This window comes from Suricata suricatta, chromosome 15, assembly GCF_006229205.1.
Source record: "Suricata suricatta isolate VVHF042 chromosome 15, meerkat_22Aug2017_6uvM2_HiC, whole genome shotgun sequence".
Taxonomy (NCBI): domain Eukaryota; kingdom Metazoa; phylum Chordata; class Mammalia; order Carnivora; family Herpestidae; genus Suricata; species Suricata suricatta.
The window spans coordinates 45,148,823-45,162,699 of NC_043714.1; the positions used below are offsets into that span (position 1 = coordinate 45,148,823).

The 13,877-nt window shown below is 35.9% G+C and overlaps 1 protein-coding gene across 2 annotated transcripts in view; it reads right to left on the reverse strand.

Moving 5' to 3' along the window:
- Positions 1-13,877, reverse strand: part of RRM2B (ribonucleotide reductase regulatory TP53 inducible subunit M2B) — a 36,366-nt gene that overhangs the window by 12,761 nt on the left and 9,728 nt on the right. For both annotated transcript variants that reach the window (XM_029923801.1, XM_029923802.1), the window contains exons 3-6: positions 11,405-11,521; positions 10,508-10,641; positions 9,468-9,562; positions 5,028-5,161 (exon numbers count right to left, since the gene is read on the reverse strand). In XM_029923801.1, the coding sequence (XP_029779661.1) occupies positions 5,028-5,161; positions 9,468-9,562; positions 10,508-10,641; positions 11,405-11,521 (480 nt within the window). The remainder of the gene's footprint in view (positions 1-5,027; positions 5,162-9,467; positions 9,563-10,507; positions 10,642-11,404; positions 11,522-13,877) is intronic.

A 13,877-nucleotide genomic window follows, 5' to 3' on the forward strand; every position in this document is an offset into this window, starting at 1 on the left:
AATTTATTTCTGAGAGACAGAGAAAGACAGTGTGAGCAGGGGAGGGTCAGAGAGAGAGGGAGACACGGAATCTGAAGCAGGCTCCAGGCTCTAAGCTGTCAGCACAGAGCCTGATGCGGGGCTCGAACTCATGAACCGTGAGATCATGACCTGAGCCGAAGCCGGACGCTTAACCAACTGAGACACCCAGGCACCCCTGAACATTTCTAAACTGCAAAGAAAAAGAAATAATTTTGTAAGATACCAAGGGAGGAGGAGTTGGAGGAGGAGGGAGGAATATGCACTTTAAATCTGAGTTTACTTAGGTTTTTCTAGATAAATCAACAAAAACCAAAAACAAATGAAAGATAAGACACAAATCAAAGGTTGTATTCCAAGGATTATTTACCTAGTTATCATTCCCAGAAGAAACCATCAGAAAAAAGAAACCCTTTGAACAGCTAATCTAAGAAGATTTGCTAGTCAAATATTTTCCCCAGACTGGACTCAAGAGGATACTTCAAATTACCAAAGGCTAAATTTCAAATAAACTGTGAAAGCTGTTATAGAAAGTGTTGATTAGAACTGACAGCTAGTGGGGCGCCTGGGTGGCTCAGTCGGTTAAGCCTCTGACTTCGGCTCAGGTCATGATCTCACATTTGTGGGTTTGAGCCCTGCGTCTGGCTCTGTGCTGACAGCTCAGAGCCTGGAGCCTGTTTCTGATTCTGTGTCTCCCTCTCTCTCTGCCCCTCCCTGCTCATGCTCTGTCTCTCTCTGTCTCTCAAAAATAAAAATAAACCATTAAAAAAAAAAAAAGAACTGACAGCTAGCTACCTATTACAGAGATGAGGAAATCAAAGGTAGGTAGGCACTCATTCTGCTAAATCAATAAGTGGATAAAATTAATTTTGAGGTTTAAAGTAATTCCAATCAAAATTCCAATAGGATTGTTTCTAGTTATAAATTATGGAGCTCCTGGGTGGTTCAGGTGGGTAAATACCTGACTCTTGGTTTCAGCTCAGGTCACGATCACAGTTCGTGAGTTAAGAGCCCCACATCAGGCTCTGCACTGACAGTGTGGAGCCTGCTTGAGATTCTCTGTCTCCCTCTTTCTCTCTGCCTCTTCCCTGCTGTGTCTCTCTCTCACTCAAAATTAAAAAAATAAACATTAAAAAAGTTAATCTGAGGGCACCTGAGTGGCTCAGATGCATCTGACTCTTGGTTATGGATCAAATCAAGACCTCACAGTTTGTGGGTTCAAGCCCCACGTTGGACTCTGCACTGACAGCATGGAGCCTTGTTAGGATTCACTCTCTCTCTGTTCCTCTCTCCCTGCCTTTTCCCACTCACTCACATATGGGCGCTCTCTCTCTCTTGCTCTCTCTTAAAAAGTAAATAAACATTAGAAAAAACTAATCTGAGACTAGAACTTAATTATTTGAGCTACCAAAAAGGTATAATTATGTAACATGATCGAGCTCCCAATTATTGTTACAATGGCAATCATATCACAATATATAAATGTACAAAATTAACATGTTACATATCTTAAGTTTGCACGATATTATGTCAAATATATTTCAATTAAAAAATTAACCTGAGGGTGCCTGGGTGGCAGTCAGTTAAGTATCCAACTTCTGCTCAAGTCATAATCTCATGGTTTGTGAGTTTAAGCCTCGTGTGCTGACAGCTCAGAGACTGGAGCCTGCTTCTCTGTCTCCCTCTCTTTCTGCCCTTCCCCTGCTCGCGCTCTGTCTCTTTTTCTCAAACATAAATTAAGAAAAAATTACAAAACTTAAAAAAAATTAATCTTTAAGAATAAATGGGCATAAACTCACTGAATGCAAAAATTGTAAAATATATGCAAACACATTTTTTCAAAAGTTGATGACCACTAGCCATCACCCAAATTAAAAGCTAGTGAAGAAAAAGGCATCTAAATGTGTGAATACAGATGCTAATAAAAACATTACAGTTTTCATTTTTATCATCTAGTTAGCAATATTGCTAATTATCTTTCTAATTAAGCTTTTTATAAAAATTTACTTAAATGGTTATTTATCTTTGAGAGAGAGTGAGCAAGCAGGGGAAGCGCAGAGAGAGAGAGCGGGAGACACAGAATCTGAAGGAGGTTCCAAACTGAGCTGTTAGCAGAGCCTGATGTGGGGCTCAAACCCATGAATTGTGAGATCATGGCCTCAGTCGACGTCAGATGCTTAACTGACTGGGCCACCCAAGTGCCCCCAAGTTACTATTCTTTAAATCTTTTCCTGGTGCTATTACACTTTCTCACGGGCACTGGTTCACTAGCCTTCCTTTAGCATAAGAATATCATCTTTCTGAAAATATAGGAACATTTCTTATGTTGGCCTTTTGCAAGTTGATTTCATAAAATAGAGATGGCTTTTTTGTATAATTTGGTATTTTAGTTAAGAATCATGAATTTTTTTGGCGTTCTAGATACTAATAAAACATCCCGATGTAACTATTACTTGAAGCTATATTAACGAGAACGGGTACTTGATGTATGACCTATTCTCAGGCCATGGCAAATCCGTCTACATTAAATAAAGACCAGCTGCCCCTGGCTTGACTCGTCAATCACTAAAAAAAAAAAAAAAAAAAAAGAATAAATGGGCAGAATCTTATATGAATAATTTTAATATGATATAAATATATATAATAGGATTTAATGTTATGGAATTTCTCCAGTAGTTACCAAAACACAAAACACTACAATAATTAAAAGAGTTTGTTTGGCATGAAATTCAATAGATTAATGAAAAGAAAAAATAGCCCCCAAATAGATTTTAGTACACTTTAAGACCTTAATATATAATAAAGAAGCCATCACAAGTCCAGGGAGAAAGACAGATTACTTAATAAAAAGAACTAGAAAACTTTCCTAAGAGTGTGAAATAAAATTAAGTTAAACTCTAACTTATTCTATACTATATTTGTACCAAAGTCTATACTTATACTAGACAAATTCCAATTGTATTAGAGTTAAGTATTAAAAAGTCAAGAGGAAAATATGTATGATTATTTAAGTCATCTCTGGAAGTGGATCACATCAACTTCAGGGTTTTGTATGTTAAAAGAACAAATGAAATTAAAAAGCAAAGGACAAACTGGGAATGTATTTGCAATAAATATGACAAAAGTAATATTTTACGTAATATTTGTGCAAAAAACATAACAAATTCAAAAAACAATTCTTTCACTTCTTGAAAGAGCCCTTTGAGTCACTGTGCATTGGGAATGTATATCAACAGAAATAGAGGCAAAAGAGAAGAATAGATAAATACAGAAAAAAATATAAATAACTAACATTATGAAAAAATAGTAATCAAACAAATGCAAATAAAACCAAAAATAAGAAACCATTACCCCTATCAAATTTGTCAAATATTTAAAACATAAATCCAAATTTTGATGAGGTTATGGTAAGAAAACACACATTCATGCATTGCTGGGTGGAGATTGCTATAAAATTTCTGAGAAGAAATCTGTAAATAAGTATGAATAACCCTTAAAATGTAATCTAGTAATTCTACTTCTAGGCAATCTAGCCTAGAAAATCATATGAAATTGGGACAAAGCTTATATACAATGACATTTATTTTGCATTGTAGCAAAAGAAAGAAAAAACCTGGAAATAACCTAAATTTCCAATTATAGAATAGTCAAAGAAGTGATGCATTCCTTCATTAGATTATATATCTAATTGAACTACTCTTTCCAAAATTGCCTGATTTCATAGAAAAATATTCACAATATCCTGCTAATAAATCTCAGCTCATAAAAATATGCAAAATGTAGAGTATTTTAAATTATAAAATTATGATATTCATAGATATCTCCATAGATTTAAATATAGAAAACTGTCTAAAAAGAAATACAATGAAATACTAAATGTGGTTATCGCTATGTGTTAAGATTGCGTGATTTTATTCTCTTAATTCACTACATAAGACGCTTATAATAAAAATTATTAGAAATTGAAAGACATGAAATAACAAAAATTATACAAAGCATTTTATGGCACTTAAAGAGTATTTTCACACATACTGGTTCATTTTATTTTAACAAAACCCTCTCAAGGGTTAGAGTTGAAGAAATGAGGTTCAGAGAAGTTAACAACTTGACAATGTCACTTAGAAATAAGCCGAGGGGCCAGGATTAGTGTAGTCGATATACATGAACAGAAGGCTATGACGGGCTAAACCCTGAGAGCAGAAAGATAAACAAGACAAGGGGCTGCACACAGGAAGCCTGGAGTCCAAAAGAGGAGAAAGGCAGAAAGTACAGGGCACGTACGGACTCTAAGATAGGGACAGGTTCTGGCTCCAAAGGGATACTTAAAGGAAAGTATGGTCAACTCGACCTGATCAAGTCAGGAAAGTTCTGAGCTGTCACTTGTGAGAAGGTAACCAACAGATGAAAAAGTTGGTAGGCAGACGGAAAGGGCAACGCAGGCAGATGGAGACAAGATTTAGTTACTGGTTGGATGTGGCTGAGAAAGAAAGCAAGCAATCAAAATGACTCCCAGATTTCAAATTTGGATGACTGGATAGAAGGTAGTATCACTCAGTGAGACAGGGAAAACAGAAGACTGAAAAGGTGATGACGTTGATTTCTGAACTACCAGGTTTGACATATCTGTGGAGCCTTCTATCTAACATGCACTTGAACATATGGGTTTGAAGCTTAAGAATGAATGTTTGTGCTAAAGTTTGGGTTGTTATGAGCGTCCAAATGGTAGTCGATTCCATGGAAACAAAGATCATCCAGGAGGTCACGTACATTGCAGGAGAGAGGCCAAGGTGGGGACCCAGGATTTAATGATATTTAAGGATGAGCAGGAACGACTGAGGAGGAACAATAGGTGGAAGAAAAATACAATGTCTTAAAAACCCAGGAAGAAATTACCTCCTATTTTCTCTTAATTACCAGGATATGTGTCATCATAAGCATTTTCCAAAGGAAAGAAAAATAAACACCAAATACGAATACAAATATAACTAGAAGAACACTTCTTTCCTTACTTCATCTCTGCTGATGAGTTCATTGGAAAAAGTGAGTCCAGGCATAAGACCTCTTTTCTTCAGCCAGAATATAGCAGCGAAAGATCCCGAGAAGAAAATCCCTTCTACAGCAGCAAAAGCCACCACTCTTTCCCCTGAAGACAGAAAATCGTTTTTTTTTCTGGAATATCATATACCACAGACATTTTCAAACTTACATATATAAAATACACATATTTTTATGTATATATTTATACAAATATAATAACTATTTTGCCAAGAAACAAAATCAACAAATTAGTTGTTGATAGCCAACTAATGTTGTTGGCCATAGCCAAGGTGTTCAGAGGAAGAAATCCACCACCTCTACCCACTACTGTGGAAGAATACGTAGGTATGTCTACTTCAAATCTTATGTCAGACACCACACTCCTGCAGGTCTTGGTATCTGGACAAAGGAGATCTTTCCCTACCCAAAAGAAGAGGTGCATATATCTGTGCACCACAAGTGCCTATGAGTGTAGTATATACATATAAATATATGCTTGCGTTGGAAATACAGAGTGGAAGATTTTATGACAAATGTCTCTCTCTTTATGATTGAGGGAGGGAGGTTGCTGAGGTTTTTATTTTTAGAAACGTAAGATATGTTACAGATGAGCAGTGGACATTCCAAAAAAAATTGCCATGCATTTATAATTAAAAGAAACAGATACATCCAGTTAAAGATGATAAATATATCTATTGGATAAAATATCCCATCACATAAGCAAAAGTACTGTCTTCTGCTAAATATATAAGGCCCAGTTTCAAAGGTTGCTCAATATTAGGACAGGACTTTGCAGAAGCCCATCTCCTAAAAGGTCTATAATGGAACCACCTCTGTAACACTGTCCCTGGGGACTGATTAGAAGCCTGACCCCAACAAATACCATCACACTACATAACTCAGGAGAAACATATACATGTCTGTCTAGGGAGAAAGGTTTGGTCTAGAAGGCTGTGAGATAAAGGTGGGGCAGCCGAGCGTTTGAACCAACCACAGACCTGTTGCAACAATGACGTCACAACTTGTATCCCAGTACTGTCACAGGACCAAACACAAAGGGTGCACTTAATAAACGTGCTCTGAACTGTAGTAGAAGCTGTATAAGGACTAGATGATAAAAGACATTACCATTCATTCTATGAAAACTGCTAAAATATGATCCAGAATACTTATAACTGCCAGAACAAAGGTAATTATAATTAAATTTCAAAAAGAAAGATGACTTTTAATATTTCTGGCAGTCTCTACATAGTGCTCTGGTTTGTCCTTGTTCTTTTCCCTGATTATCTTAAGTAAAAAAAATCAGATAGATCAATTTTATCAAATACTTGTCTATTAGCTCCAAACATCAGAAAAACATTTATTTTATTTACACAGACACAATTTTAAAAGTCACTTTGAAAAAATAACAAAGGAAATGTAAATTAAACAAGGACTTTTTGAATATATACTGTGTAGAAGAATTTATCAAGAGAAGAATCTTTAGTGTACTATATACTAAGCGTTAAATGTAATAATAATCACTATGGCCTGCTGACTCTTGAAAACAAAAATGGCTCATTAGACCAGCTATACTTTTTAAGATAGAACATCTGTCCTTAGTTTAACATAACAGATTTCTATATTTTCTTCCCGTTATTAATAAGATAATGGATAGTTACAATTGATGCATTTTTCATTGTCATTCAGGTAATGTCATATGGATATTTAACTGTAAGAGAACTAGACTATAACACAACCATTGTGAATAAGAGGAAACTTTTATTTTAACTATTCTGTGTATTCACAGGAATACTAAAGAATAAAAATCATGACAGAAATAAAGGTCATTCTTTTTGGAAAAAATTAAAGGATTAAGAGAGGTAAACTTCACAACTTTAGAGAAAAGATGTATATTAAAAGGAGACTTCCAAAATACTTCTTCTAAAAGCTATAATGAATGTGAAACCTCATGATTTGTTTTAAAGATGGGAGTGTAGGATATATTTTTTTTCTTTAGGAGGTAACTATTTCTGCCATATTCTCTTTAACTTTGCCTTTCAACAATTTCACTCAGAGTGTATAGTTCTTTATTATATACGTCCTACATAATGAAGGATTCTTTTGACATACAAATTTATGTCTTCCTTCATTTTGGGAAATTCAGTTTTTATTATACCTTTTTTTCCTTTGAGTTGGCACCTTATTCTTTAAAATGGTACTCTCAATTTTTTGTTCTCGGGATTTTCTACAAAATATGTTGAATTATAGCTTTTTTTTTGGCATGTACAGTTGACCCTTGAACAACATGGAGGTTAAGGGTACTGAGCACCTATTCAGTTGAAAATCCATGTATAATTGTTGACTCCCCAAAACTTAGCTACTAATAGCCTATGGAAACCTTACAGATAATAGTCAACACATATTTTGTGTGTTATATATATTATGTGCTGTATTCTTCAATAAAGCTAAAGAAATTTTTATTAAGAAAATCATAGTGGTTCCACAAAAGTCAAACCCATCTTGTTCAAGGGTCAACTGAAAAGGGAAATGTTTACTTTTGTCCCCAAAGTTTACACATTAGCCTATTTGCTTTTCTGATTATAGTCATTTGCCCAACCAAGTAAGCCATATAGACCCTCTTTTCTTTTAACCTTTTGACCCCTTTCACCCATTTCTCCTGCCCCCTAGCCCCTACTTCTTACAACTACCAATCTGTTTTATCTATGAGCTTGGATTTTAGTTTTCAGTTTTTTTGTTCTTAGTTTCCACATATAAGAGAGATCATGTGGTATTTGCTTTTCTCTGTCTGACTTAATTTCACTTAGCATAACACCTTCAAGGTCCATCCATGTTGTTGTAAATGGTGAGATTTCATTGTTTTTTACGGCTAAATAATGTGTCATTATTATTCATATATATGAATAATATATATATTATTCACACCACATTTTTTATCCTTTCATATACTGATGGGCACTTAGGTTGTTTCCATATCTTGGCTATTACAAATAATGCTGCAATGAACATGAGGATGCAGATATCTTTCTGAGTTAGTGTTTTAACTTTTTTCAGATAAATACCCAGAAGAGGAACTGTGTCACTGGATCATATGGTAGTTCTACTTTTAATTTTTTGAGGAACCTCCATACAGGTTTCCCTAGTGGCTGAACAAATGTACATTCCCACCAATAGTGTATAAGGGTTCTTCTTGTCCTCACCAACACTTATCTTCTGTCTTTTGATAATAAGCATTCTAACAGATGTGAGGTGATATTTACATATCTCTGATGATTAATGATGTTCAGCATCTTTTCATATGTATATTGGCCACATGTATTTTTGGGGAAAATGTCTATTAAAATCATCTCCTTATTTTTAAATCTTTTTTTTTTTTTGCTATCAAGTTATATAAGTTCTTTATATATTTTGGATATTGGCCCCTTATCAGATATTTCTGGGCTCTCTATTCTGTTCCATTGACCTATGTGTCTGGTTTTTATTTAAAAATATTGTTTTGATAACTATAGCTTTGTAACATAGTTTGAAATCGGGGTGCATGATGCCTCCAGCTTTGTTCTTTCTCAAGATTGCTTGGCTATCTAGGATTTTCTTTGTGGCTCCACATAAATTTTAGATATGTTTATTCTATTTCTTTGAAAATGCCATTGGAATTTTGATAGGGATTACACAGAATCTATAGATTGCTTTCAGTATTATGAACATTTTAGCAATATTGATTCTTCCAATCTATGAGCATGGAATATCTCTCCATGTACTTGTGTCTTCATGTTCTTTCATCAATATCTTATAGTTTTCAATATCCAAGTCTTTCATCTCCTTTGTTAAACTATAAGATATTGATGAAAGAACATGAAGACACAAAAAAAAGGCATCCAAATTGGAAAGGAAGAAGTAAAACTCACTATTTGGAGATGCCATGATATTATACATAGAAAACTCCAAAGGCTCCATAAACAAAGAAACTATTAGATATTATATATTTTAATTAAGTGTAATGAATATTTATTGAGCAACTACTATGTATAATTTGTCAGAAACTACATATTTGTTCCCTGAAAAAAATGTGAGTTTGACTCGCTTTAAATTTCTAAAATAAACATTCATGAAGACAGAGACAAGCTGTGCTTGCTATAATATTCTTGTTAGATTCTATGTGCCTTTTATTTACCTGTAATTATGTATTAGTATTTTAACCTTTCAACTTACAACTTATTAAACAAAATAGCTTTAGATTATTTTATCACTGGATCCTAATCATTAGGAATGATTCCACTAACGGTGCACATGGAGACATTTGTATTCCTTTTCCATCCTGTGACTTTGATTATTAATACCTGATAGTAACACCACATAAAAAGTATTATGTCAACCAAGCCAAATTTGATGTTTTTTAAATTAAAGCTACTTACCAAAAGTAGATTTTCTATCTGCTATCCATCGTAGGGCCCAATCTGCTTTTTTCTTAACATATGGCATTGTTTCAATTGCATTAAATAAAAATTCTCTGTAAAAACAAAAGAATTAATAGCAAAGTTATTCATTTGTTTTTCTTAATCAGAATAAATTTTCATAGTTTAATCATCAATAATAATTGCAACTCGGGATGCCTGAATGGCTCAGTTAGTTGAATGGCCAACTCTTGACTTCAGCTCAGGTTATGATCCCAGGGTCAAGGGATTAAGCCCTAAAACAAAACTGAAACTCAAATGAGTGGTTTGGATCTGGTCTGATACAACTTCAAAACAGAATGTGCTAAAAAAAAACAATGTTTTAAATATAATACTCAAAGATGAACTGGTTCTCTACAAGTTTTTTTTTTTTAAATGTTTATTTTTGAGAAAGAGTGCCAGAGGAGAAGGGGCAGAGAGAGAGGGGGACAGAGGATCCAAAATGGGCTCTGCACTGATAGCAGCAAGCCGATGTGAGGCTCAAACTCAGGAACTGTGAGATCATGACCTGAGCCGAAGTCTGAGGTTCAACTGACTCCGCCACCCAGGAGCCCCTATATAAGTTATCTTTTAACTCAACACATTATTAAACTTTAGAAAAAATTTGCATAATCTTTCTCTAACATTTAGTTTTGGAATAAATTCTGCTTTTTTTTTTTTCTTGAGACAGAGGGAGAGAGAGCAAGAGTGCTCATGCTCATGCAAGCAGGGGAGAGAGGCAGAGGAATGGGTGGGGAAAGGGAGGAAGGAAGGGGGAGGGAGAAGGAGAAGGAGAGGGAGGGGAGGAGAGAGAGAAAGAAAGAAAGAGAGAGACTCCCAAGCAGGCCCTATGCACAGTGCAGAACCTGACATGGGGCTTGATCCCAGAACTCTGGGATCAAGACCTGAGCCAGAAATCAAGAGTGAGAAGCTCAACCGACTGAGCCACCCAGGTGCCCCAATTCTGCTCTTAACATAAGTAATAGCATAAACCTTTGTAAATAAAATCCCAATGGTAGTACCTTTTCTTGGGATCTCTGATGTATGTGTCTATTAGCAAACTGTACATCTCTGAGTGAACATTCTCGATGAGAATTTGAAAGCCATAGAAACAGCGAGCCTCTGGAACCTGTACTTCCTGACTAAAGCGCTCCACCTATGAAAATAAGGAAAACAAACATATCCAATTCTGTGGGCTCTCATTACACACTGCAAATCAGAATCTGGACGTCAGAATTATCCCTTAAAAATTATCTGTCATGCCACAAACAGGTTAGACAGAACTTACAGATTGTAAGCAGCACTGTTTATCTATCAACCCTCCACAATAAATTAGTTGCACAATGTGTTCTTAAGCAATTAAACGAATTGACCCATTAGGTAGAGATACTCCCTATAAAGCCAAGGACATTTTAGGACATCAAAAATAATTACTTTGCTTTGTAAAATTGACCTTAAATCTTTTTCTTTTACTTGGCAGCGGATAGGTCCAACAAAGTCCCTTCTAATTCATGATGCAAGTTCCTATCTTTCTAATTCTTTTTAACAAGAAAGCATGGCTCGGGGCCAACCAGATACAAGGGGAACCAGAATGTAGTGCTCGATGACACAGCTCCAGAAGGGTTACTGAGGTGTAGGCTCTCTATTAAGGTTACTATCTAAGAGGAAAAATCAAACTCACATCTATGCATTGTAAGTAGTTTTGATTGGCACCATATGCTTGATTTCATGATATTCTGCGGGTTAAGTGGGAGACATGTATCCTTTTCTCTGACACTTCATCAGAAAACCATTTCTGAGACTTAAGCCACATCTACTTCATTTCCTAGACGCTATTTTTCAGGCTCAGACGAGCTGTCTTACTACCATTATCATGATTTAGCTGCTGAACGCAAACAGAAACAAAACAAAACTCTTACCAAGTTTTCATTCACAATGCCATCACTGGCTGCAAAAAAGGCTAATATGTGAGAGATAAAATACTTCTCATCAGATTTAAGCTTGTTCCAGTGAGGGAGATCCTTTGATAAGTCAACCTGGAAATAAAAAGGTTTTCGAGAATTTTAACTTGGTGTTTAATTCTTCTTAAAGTGTTTAGAGACCTAACTTTCATCTCAAAGTTCAGGAGAGACATCTCATTAGCAGTAAAATTTGAAAAAGGAAAAAAAAATGTTAACATAACCACTATAGGCTGAATGAGTTCCCCCCACCAAATTCATATGTTTGAAACTAACGCACAATAGTTGGAGATGGAGTTTTTGGGAAGCAGTTAGGTCATGACGGGGAGCGCTCAGGAAGGGACTAATGCCTTTACCGAAAACTCCTCAGAGAGCTTCCTCACCTCCTCTGCCATGTGAAAACACAGAATGTAAACAGTTATCTCTGAACCAGGAACTGGGACCTCACCAGATACCAAATCTGCCAGAGACTTGATCTTGGAATTCCTAGCCTCCAGAACTGTGAGAAAATTCTGTTGTTTGTAAGCCATCCGATGTAAGGTATTATTAGAGCAACCCACACCGATAAGACCGTTACAAAAGAAAATGGTAAAATAAAAGTCCGTCATAAAAATATGAAGGGCTCTATATTCTGATTTAGAACCTGGCCAGGATATACTTTCAAAGTATTAAAATTAGCCTAACTATCCTCACCACAAAAAAGAAATGGTAATTATTACACAGGATGCAGGTGTTAGCTAACCTATTTTGCAATACATGTGTATCAAATCAGTATGTTGTACACCTTAAACTTATACGATGTTTTATATAAATTACATCTCAATAAAACTAGGGAGAAAAACAGTCTAGTGGCTCTGGAACAAATGAGGAAAGGGCCAAAGGGGGGAAGAGATTAAAAGCTGATCAAGAAGGAACTGAGGCAGGGGCACGTGGGCGGCTCAGTTGGTTGTGCATCCGACTTCGGCTCAGGTCATGATCTAATGGTTCATGAGCTCCGTGTCGGGCTCTGTGCTGGCAGCTGAGAGCCTGGAGCCTGCTTCAGATTCTGTGTCTCCCTTTCTTTCTGCCCTTCCCCTGCTCGTGCTCTGTCTCTATCTCTCTCAAAAATAAATAAATATTAAAAATTAAAAAAGAAAAAAGGAAATGCGGCAGAATAAACTAATGGCTTTCAGCAGCCATTGCTTTAACCTGGTGTATAATATTTACCATAGTGTTAGATTAACTACCTGGTAAGCAATAGTAGCTGCTAATTTAAGGCCAGCTAATCTATTTTTATACCCAGAAAGTAATGTCAGGCATGTAATGACCTAGATGTTAAAGCAATTTATAGGTATGGCTTCCTCTGGGAATAGAAATATTTTTGAAAATACTTATTAAAACTAGTCCTTGCAATTAATAGAGAAAGGCACTCTAGAGTTTGATGGGCTCTACAATTTAAAATAGTATTTAAATGTACCTTGTAGATAGTATTTTGTCTTAGGAAGATCTCTGAAGTATTGTCCACAATAACTTCATACACATTTGAAATACGTAACTGTCCTTCGTCCTTCTTTTTATTCTTACAAAGTCCTGATCCCTTTCGCTATTCCAAAAAGGATTAATCCTTGATTATTTGTGTTCTTTTTTGAAATCCTTTTCCCAGTTACTTTATTCTTCAAAGGTTTGCTTAGCACCTACAACACTGCAGACACTGCAATAAGTGCTAGAGACCCAGTGCGGTTGTTGGGGGTGGGGGAGGGGCATATGTTGTGTACATCTTTCAAAACATGCAAGCTAAAAACCAGGTCCTCGTCTCTTAAGAGCTCAACTCAGGATTAACCTTAAGGGTGCTGTCTTAGTTTTTATGTATTCTACTCCTGATATTAAATTTTAATATTATAATATGCTCACTCTTAAATATTAAACTTACCTCTTCAAACACTCAACTTCAAAAAGTCTTATAAAGTTCACTTATTCTCAATTTCACTATCTAAATACTTTCTGAACTACTAGTTATTCGAATTGCCTGGTAGCTTTAAAAGAAAAATCCAAAACCCTAGTCTTTTTTTCTTCTGAATTAAGGTTTCTGATCATCAGCCATATATAGGAATAATGTTAACCACAGACAACACAATGACTAAATTGGAACTAACATAATTTGTTTGAAGGAAAAATACATGTGTCTTACTTCCTTTTTTTTTTTTTTTTGAGAGAGAGAGAGAGAAGCGCTAGCAGGGGAGGGTCAGAGAGAGAGAGAGAGAGACACAGAATCTGAACCAGGCTTCAGGCTCCAAGTTGTCAGTACAGAGCCTGACAAAGGGCTCGAACTCATCATGGGTCGTGAGATCATGACCTGGGCTGAAGTCGGACACTTAACCGACTGAGCCACCCAGGCGCCCCATCTTACTTCCTTTTAAAATGGGTATTTAGGGGCACCTGGGTGGCTCAGTCGGTT